The sequence below is a fragment of the Acomys russatus genome, chromosome 32 (assembly GCF_903995435.1).
Source record: "Acomys russatus chromosome 32, mAcoRus1.1, whole genome shotgun sequence".
NCBI lineage: Eukaryota > Metazoa > Chordata > Mammalia > Rodentia > Muridae > Acomys > Acomys russatus.
In genome coordinates, this window is record NC_067168.1 from 8,259,806 (window position 1) to 8,268,562 (window position 8,757).

General features: G+C 39.9%; 1 protein-coding gene across 1 annotated transcript in view; it reads right to left on the reverse strand.

Moving 5' to 3' along the window:
* Positions 1–8,300, reverse strand: part of Tmem30a (transmembrane protein 30A) — a 28,422-nt gene extending 20,122 nt beyond the window's left edge. Inside the window, exon 1 of the mRNA XM_051140798.1 lies at positions 7,924–8,300. Coding sequence (XP_050996755.1) covers positions 7,924–8,160 — 237 coding nt within the window. The 5' untranslated portion in view covers positions 8,161–8,300. The remainder of the gene's footprint in view (positions 1–7,923) is intronic.
* Positions 8,301–8,757: the final 457 nt, after the last annotated feature.

Consider the following 8,757-nt stretch of genomic DNA (forward strand, 5'->3'; position numbering starts at 1 on the left):
ATTCAAAGGCATGCAACAGGAAAAGAGCAAAAGACACCACAACATAAACTCAAATCTGGACTTGCTCTTGTTTAACAAACTCAAAGAGAAGTTCTTTTATTTCTTTCCTTAATATGACACCAGTGCATTATTGGGGACTCAGGGTTCATCACTAGCGTGTTTTGCCCAAGCACTATTTAAAACTATAAGCCATCCTTCAACCCTTTCGTCTTCTTCTAAGCACTTTCTACCATCGGACACACTTCAGAAGCAGCAAGTTAACAGTTGATAGGAATGAACATGGGGAGATGGCTCAATGCTTAAGAGTACTTGCTCTTACAGTGGACCCTGACTTGATTCTCAGCACCCACATGGGTGTTCACAACCATCTGTAACTCCAATCCCAGGGGAATCCAATACCTCTTCTGCCATTAGACATCAGGCATGTAGGTAATGCAGACATATATAACATAGGGGCAAAACACCCATACATATTAAAATAACAAAACATCTAAAAAATGTTTAAAAGAATGGATGAGATTATCAACTAGTATATAAACCACTTCTTTGTAAATAAACTGAAAACAAATACAGACTACATCTAAAACTTAATTGCTCACATGAAAATAGTAAAATCACATAAAATTTACTAATTTTAGTATTAGTTTTGTTAGTAAACAGAATTAATGTTTTAAGAGAGAATGAAACAAATTTATATGCTGAACAGAGATTATTTTTTAAAAAGTATATTCAATATTCCTCCTATCCCTTCTAGGTTTTTTGAGTTTTGGGAGTTTTTGTTTTTGGTTTCGGTTTTGGTTTTGGTTTTTTACCATACATGTATCCTAACTTATTGGCAAAGCCACATACCTAATTTGCTCTTTATGTAAAAATTAACACAATCTCTTTTATGTTCAATTCAATACTAAAATTAATAAAACTGCAATTGCTATTTACTCAGTAGCTAAGCCACTGGACTATCACATCTATACCTAATCTCACTTAGTTAATGTACCATTTTACTAGGCAGTAAATACTCCTAAAACCCTACAATGCACAGATTGACTACTAACAAGCTCTCACCCCAATTTTTGTGTTACTTTTCCTATTAATAAAACTAAAATTTCCATCCTGCCTTGGAGCTAGTATGAATGACTATGCTACCAAGAGTAGCAGCTTCTAAGAGCCTTCCTTAAAAGGCTATTAGCCCTTTGCTCATCCTTCACTCTACACTGCTCGTGCCCAGAAGAGGTAGCCAGAAGTCTGGCCTCCAACCTGAACCTTCAGCTTGAGAACCTGTTACTAAGAATGTCAAGGCAGTAAGCTTCAACAGAGGATTCTGTAAAACAGAAACCCTTGTTATGTTCCTAAGGCATCTGATACGCAATCAAAGTCTTGACTTCCCACTGTTGGACCAAATGCTAACATATATGTCATTCATGCCCGCTGTTGAATGCTGGAAGCAGAACTTAATGAGTTGTTCTTGTGCATGCTTAGAAGGTAAGAATGCTGAGACAAACAGGACAATGGAGGCCCACACACAAGGTTTCAGAGGGACTCCATGAGGAACTGAGACAGGGGCTACAGGTGTGATACCTGGAGCAAGAATTTTCTTCTTTTTTTCCCCCTGCCCAGAGAAAGGTTTTCTACCTGAGAACCTAAACAAAGTTTAATTTAAAGATAATGAACTGATTTGTTTGGCAGAGGAAATTTCAACACAGGATGGCATTCAGACTGGTACTGGAGATACATCTGTGATATATACGGAGAAAGGCTGTAGAAAAGCCTCCTGTGCAGCACTGATACAGCTGTGGTCCAAGGACACTTGGGTGTATCTGAGGCTGGCAGGAAAAATCTGGCAATGTAAAAAGCATCTTCCATTTGATAATGGTTTTGAAGACATAAGAAAATTGATGCTATCATGAGGAGAAACTGAGACAGACAACGTATGTCAGAATCAGAGCCCCTTCAAAGAAACCCTGAGAAGCTACCACATCCAGCAAAAGCTTGTCTTTCTTTAACTACTAAGGCACATTCACCTAGCAATGTTTAACTTTCCTGCCTGTGATGTTTCTTTGCTTTGCTTTCCCTACCCTCAGTTTTATGCTTTGTTTTGCTTGGGTTGTTTGCTTGTTTTGGGGGGTGTTGGCTTGTATACAGGCCAGGTTGGGCTCAAATCTCTATGTGGCTAAGACTGGCCTTGAAATCCAGATCTCCCTGCCATCCACCTCTTTAGTGATAGGCCATAATACACCACCATGCCCAGCACATGGGTTTTTGTCTTCCACAGCTGAGGACTGAACTCGGGGCCTGAGACAGGTAGGGCAGTTCTCAGTCACTGAGTGACATCTGCATCTCCTCCTATGGTAAGTCACCTTATCTTCCCCCAGAGGAATGCCCCCTGTTGAGAAAAGGGAAAAAGGTCCTGTCCTCAAACTTTTTCAATAACTCCCTATGCCCCTTTGTATACAGAAAATGTCCAACATTGATTAAAAATCCTTGATAACTGGAACTCAATGTACGAGTTGTCACCATCAAATACCCACTACATCCTTTGTCCCCTGAAACTCCAGGGGAGCTTGACCTAATGTATCGGCCACCGGTAAGTAACATCCACTGCTTTCAAAAGACAAAGTTTACTCAGGAACAGTAACTCTAAACATCAAAGGAAAAGAGGCTGCCTCTTAGAAGAGGGAACACAAGTCCCCTATTTTGAAAATTAACATTTTTTAATGTCAAAAGTTTATCAGGCATAGTTCAGAATACAGCATAAAACCTTCCAACTACTTAAATCCTAATGACAAAGCACCACAGGTAGTGCAGGACAGATGTGGATAATGAGATTAGTTGAAATGTTATGGCATTTCTCATCTATGTTCCCAGACAACTTTGAATGTTCCCCTAAGTCAAGGTAACATTTCTTCCTAGTAATTCCAAAACCATAGCCTATTCCTCAGAAACAGACTGAGTTTAATCTGGTGAGAAGGAGGAATTTGAAGGACATGCATTTTGCACTGTATACAAATAGAGCTGGAAAACTTCCACTTTCTGAATGTAGATTTATCCAAAAGGAAATCAATATAAGACCTAAATAGGTCATATAACAAAATGCTGACTAATAAGATAAGTCACTTTAAGTACTAATCAGATTAAGTTAAAGGGAACATTTTAAGTACTTAAAGAATTTTCTGAAGCCCTTAGAATGAGTAATTCAACACAATTATTTGGTAGCAAATGCTAATTTTGCCTGTATATTTCTTTAAAACTTTAAATTGGGTAAGGGTGTTACTTCTATAAAAGGCTAGAAAATAAAAATTTTAGGCTGCACAGAGCAGGGAGGACGTTCTTGACTTTTTATCTTTTGAAACAAGTAAGGTTTGGACATTTCTTGGCAGATGAAATTCAATATATAATCACAATAGTTATACACAATTTCTTGATAGCAACACAATTCCACTTATGAAAAGAACTGAATTCTTTGAGGGAAACATCCCATACAATTGGTATTCAAGTAAGTGTTTCCTTTAACCAAATTGATTGCAAATATTCATCTGGAAAAACCAGTCTCCTGGCCCTCAAATTAAGAAAACACTCAGGGGGCACTTATAGGAAACAAAAGCCCTGTAATACCACACAGAGCTCTGAATTGCTGAACCTGCCCTGTTTAGTTACTACATTTGAGTATTAAAATCTTTAATGTTCTTAGCATAAAATGCCTAATCTTCAACAATCAAAAAAAACAAAAAACAAAAAACCTTATCCTTCCTTGATTCTACTTAAAGTTTAAGTAAAATCAGAGATTACTAAATACCGATAAAGATTTAATGTCCTTCAAGAACCTTACAATTTAAGGATTCAAATTAGAAAGGAGGAAAAATATAGACAGCAAATTTTCATCAGAAATGGAAACAGGAAGTAATCAGGACAAAATAACTAAGAGTAGAAAATTAAATAAAGTTTAAAAAAAAAAAAAAAAAAAAAAAAAAGAGGAAAGCTGGGAACTTAACAAAGTAGGCAAGAAGTCCACTAAGATTTCACCATTTTTAGCAATATTAATTTCACATATATGTCTAGGCTCTAGGTATCACTGTATTTACCTCAGTTAGACATTGCTTTAACTAACTTACCCATTTGACTCTAACCATTATAATTGGTTTTTGTGTTACTGTTTTTGGACACTAGGTCTGTAGCACCCAAGCTGGCACTGAATTACTGGATTCAAGCAATCTTCCTACCTCAAGCCTCCCCAGAATATGTGGGGCCATAGGGCAAGACACCTGACCCAGATCTCCAAGCATTAATTTACAATTATATCACTTCACACTGATAAATGCTCTCACAGAAGCTAGAGATATGGTGCTTTCAAGTTAGCTGTGTGTCTTGGCCAGATCAAAAGCTTTAGAGGAGCCATTCATTGCCTTGTGGGAGGAACATGCTTGACTCATAATGCAGCCAAACAAATACTCAGTCTTTGCTGCAAATAATAAAGATATTAAGCAAGTGTTCAATAAATATATTCATAATCAAAATATTTTATTGGTTAATAAAATTATCAATGGTACTTTTCTAAAAACCTCATTTTACTTAAGAATTCTAGAAACCAACTAAATAAGGTTCATAAACTTAACAAGAGAAGGTACTATGATACTAAATATGAGCATTGAAATATAAAAGCACCTTTTCTAAAAATTATTTTTTTCAGAGGAGTCCAGGGCATTATAAGAGTGATAATATTTTAGTGTAGTATTTCTGAGAGAATGTGAAAGGTCCATTAGCTTTACTTTAAATTTTTCAAGTTCTGAACAAAGCCAAGCATTGTGATTTGTAAGTTTCCTTTGCCCTAGTTAGTAACTTGAACTATGCTGCAAACTGAGTTTTCAAAAAAGAAAGTTAAAAGATATAAAAAGGAGAAGAGGAATCAGTTTGGAAAAGAACTGCCCACTTCCCATTCCCCGTTATATTATTACTATTATTATTATTACTATTATTGTTGTTTTGTTGTTATTATTATTATTATTATTTTGATACAGTCTCTCTCTATAGTCTTGTCTATCCTGGCAGTCACTATGTAGACCAGGCTCAGAGATCTACTCTGCTTCCCCTGTGTTGGGATTAAAGGCCTATACCACACCTGACTTTTTAAAACCATTGTATTACTTTATTTTTACATGGATGGGTCTTTTGCCTGCATGTCTTTGGACCATGTGGGTGTCTAATGCCTGCTGAGGCTGGAAGCGGACACAGGATCACCAGAAATTGTAGTTAAAGACAGTGTGAGCCACTACATGGGTGCTAGAAATCAAACCTGGCTACTCTGGCAAGAGGAATCAGTATTCTTGACTGCTGAGCCAGCTCTCCAGCTCCTGCTATTGACTTTGGATAAACCTCAGAGGCTTTTAGTCTAAGCTAGTAGCTAACAAAAGATAGAGGAGTCAGCAAGGTAGCTTAGTGGTACTGCACTTTCATGTGGCCCCGAGTTTAATGGCCAGCACACACGCAGAGCAGAGAATCAACACACCAACAAGTATGCCCCTTTTGGAAACGCTCTCCAGGTTTTTCTAATAACTTCAGACCCAATTTGAAATAATTTCACTACATATCCAACACAAATATTTTAATCATTCTATCTGCATATGTTGGTGTTAAAACAAAATTTTGAGTAACTTCTAATTTTCATTTCCTGTAATGTCAAATGTAGCATTTTGGACACAGTATTGTTTTACATCAAAATTAAGCTGTAAGTCACAGAATTTCAGAAGTGAATGGCATCTTAAGATCATCCAATCTAAATCTTTCCATGTGTCAAGTGCTGCCCACAAAAACTCAGATCCTATCACCAACCAGAGTGAGAGCTGGAACTCTGGCTCTACACTAACTCTTAACTCCACTGCCCTTCTGAATAAACTGCAATACCAGGGTCACGGTAAGCACTAGAAATCTCCATTCCACTAAGAACTAAGTGCACACAGAACCTAACTTTATTTCAGAACCCAAAGGTTTTAAAGAAAATTAAAGGCATTTTCATACTGTAGTAAACAGTACCAGAAGTTTTCTACCAATTTAGTAAATATTCATATACAATTCTAAATCATCATTGCTTTCATTTTAATGTCTTAAAGTTTAAAGAAGATGACTCAAATTTCTAATGTTTAGTTTGGAGGAATTCCGTTATATTTACTACCATCCCAGTAAGGATCTTAGTGTAGCGTGAAAGCTCAAAACTTGGATTCAGCATGATAATACTCTCAAGTAGTCCACTGTCACACCTCCACTGTCACACCTCCACTGTCACACTTCAAATTGGTCCTTAGCGCTCATCTCCTACTGAAGGGTCATAACCCACATCTATTCTGCTTCTACTTGTGAAATCTTAGGGGGAAAAAAAAGTCACTAATCTGTTTACTTTAGAGGTGAAGACACTGCAATGAAATTTAAGTAAATTACCTCCAAATCTGAGCTACTGTAAAAGTGGCAGAGCTCAGGGTTTGGGTATGACAGGACACAGATGGGAACAGAAGTGTTTCACATTTAAGAATTCTTTAAAAAACAAACAAACATTCTGTAATATCTGTATAATCTTCTCCACGTGTACATACCTAATCTGGAAGGCTGCAATCCAAAACACTCTAAAGTCAAAACTTTTCTAGTGCCCAGCCTGACCAGCCCAGAGCTTTACATTTTGGAGCATTTTGGGCTACATTTGATTACTATGACAAGGATAAAAACAGGAGATAAAAATATATACCTACAACATATGCTGTGAACTTGCTGTAGTCAACAGACTGAAAATAATTATTAAAAGATTTAAAAAGTCCACTCTAGAGGCTGTTCTTAGTGTTACAGGCACTGAAGCACTATGCAGCTTTAAAAAAAAAAAAAAAAGTGACCACCTTGTTTTAGCGCTAATATTGTAACTCAAACTGGAAAAAGGCACCAAAACTCCATAGCTAGAATGGCTGGGGAAGTCCAATTAAATCGCATACATGTAACATTTATTTTTAAAATGTATACCCAAAAATTTATGTACACGACAGAACAGAAGAAATCGAGGTTACTCAACTCTTGACAGTTACTCAACTCTTGACAGTTCAAACAGATCAAAATACCGTAATTTATGAAGGAGAAGTTGTAGATGTCTAATACGGTATGCCACACGGTACTTACACTCTGCTGTCAGTCTTCATCACTGCAGGATGGAAAAAGATGCAGTGATTGTTGCACTGGCAGAAATAAAATGTTTCCTCCAGTTGAGTGACTGTACTGTGTCTAAGTAAAATACTCCATAAAATCGATGCCAGGGAAATGTTTTTCCAGCTAGATCCCAACTTATTTCGTGTGGACTCACTGATGTGCACAGTTAAAAAAAAAAAAAAAATCTAGCACGGAGAACTGCGGCCGCTGTAGGGCATAATTAGAAATGAATACAGCCTAAAAGCAAACAAGAACTGAAGTTTCATGTTTTTAACTATATTAGAGCCAACAACTAAAAATAATCTAATCAGCTCAAAACTAAATTTACTATGTGTGCCCTGTAAAATATCATTTAATTTCTTCGCAGAAGAATCAATACCTCTATGACTCCAGGTCTTTCACCCAACAATGACCAATGTGTTCATCTAGAGGTCCCGGAATAATCCCCACGCAAGTAACAACAGTCTGACCCTGTGAGTTGCCTCAATCTAACTTTTTCTCCTTTTCTCTCCTCCTAGAAAAAAATATATACTCCTAGCCCTCGGAGAACCGCGCAAAACGCCCAGTAGATTAGTCTCGTCCACCTGACATTCTTGCTTTAGTCATTCCGTTCCCAGCCACGTAAATCGAGAGCAAAAGTAAGTTAGACTCAGAAAAGCCGCAAAAGAAGAAACGGAGAAGGCAGCACCGGAGGGCGGGGCCCGCCTGTCACCTTCTGGGAGCCGGGGGATCGCCGCCACGCCCCTCCCTCACCTCGATCTCACGGACGTTGTTAGAGGTGACGAAGATGCCGATGCCAATGGGGATGAAGATGAGGCCGATGATGAAGAAGGTAGGCAGCACCGTGCCGGCCGTGAGGATGGGCTGCCAGGCGGGCAGCCGTTGCTGTTTGAAGGCCGTGTTATCCGGCCTCCGGGTCTTGGCGGGGCCCCCAGGAGGGCACGGGGGCCCGCCGTCCACCTCATCCTTCGCGTTATAGTTCATCGCCATCGGCCCCCGGGCTTCGGCTCCGCCACGTCCAGCTGGGCCGCCCAGGGGACTTGCCTGCGGACCCTGACAGGAGACGCGCAGGCGCCGCTGCCGCTGCCGCTTACCGCCTCCGCCACCCGCGCCGCCACCGGGGAGGCGGAAGAGGCGGGACACGCTTCTGCAGACGGCCGCTGACCGGAAGCGGGAGTCTTTAGGAGACGCCCCAGGGAGGGAGGGAGAGAAGAAAGAGGGAGAAGACTGAGGGACGAGGGGTGGGGAGGGGGAGGAGGATGGAAGGGGGAGGGAAAAGGCGGACGCACCCTAATCATCTGCCCTGTGACGACAAAGTGAGGGGGTTTAGGCCGGGCCCGCAGCTATGTGAGCGCATGCGCGGCCCTGGGTGACGTCACGGCAACCGCGCGCAGGGAAGGTAGCGTCTTCGCTTCCCTAAAGGATGCTTCTGTTTGCGCACACTTCCTGTTGTGGTTATCATGGAGATTGCGGGTCGAGGAGTCAGGTCGGACTCGGTGACTTGGGCTACATGTAATTTTGGCACTGGGTTGACTTTTATTTTTTTACACCTCCTCTGAAGGGAATTGTAGCGTTCCAAAGTCAACA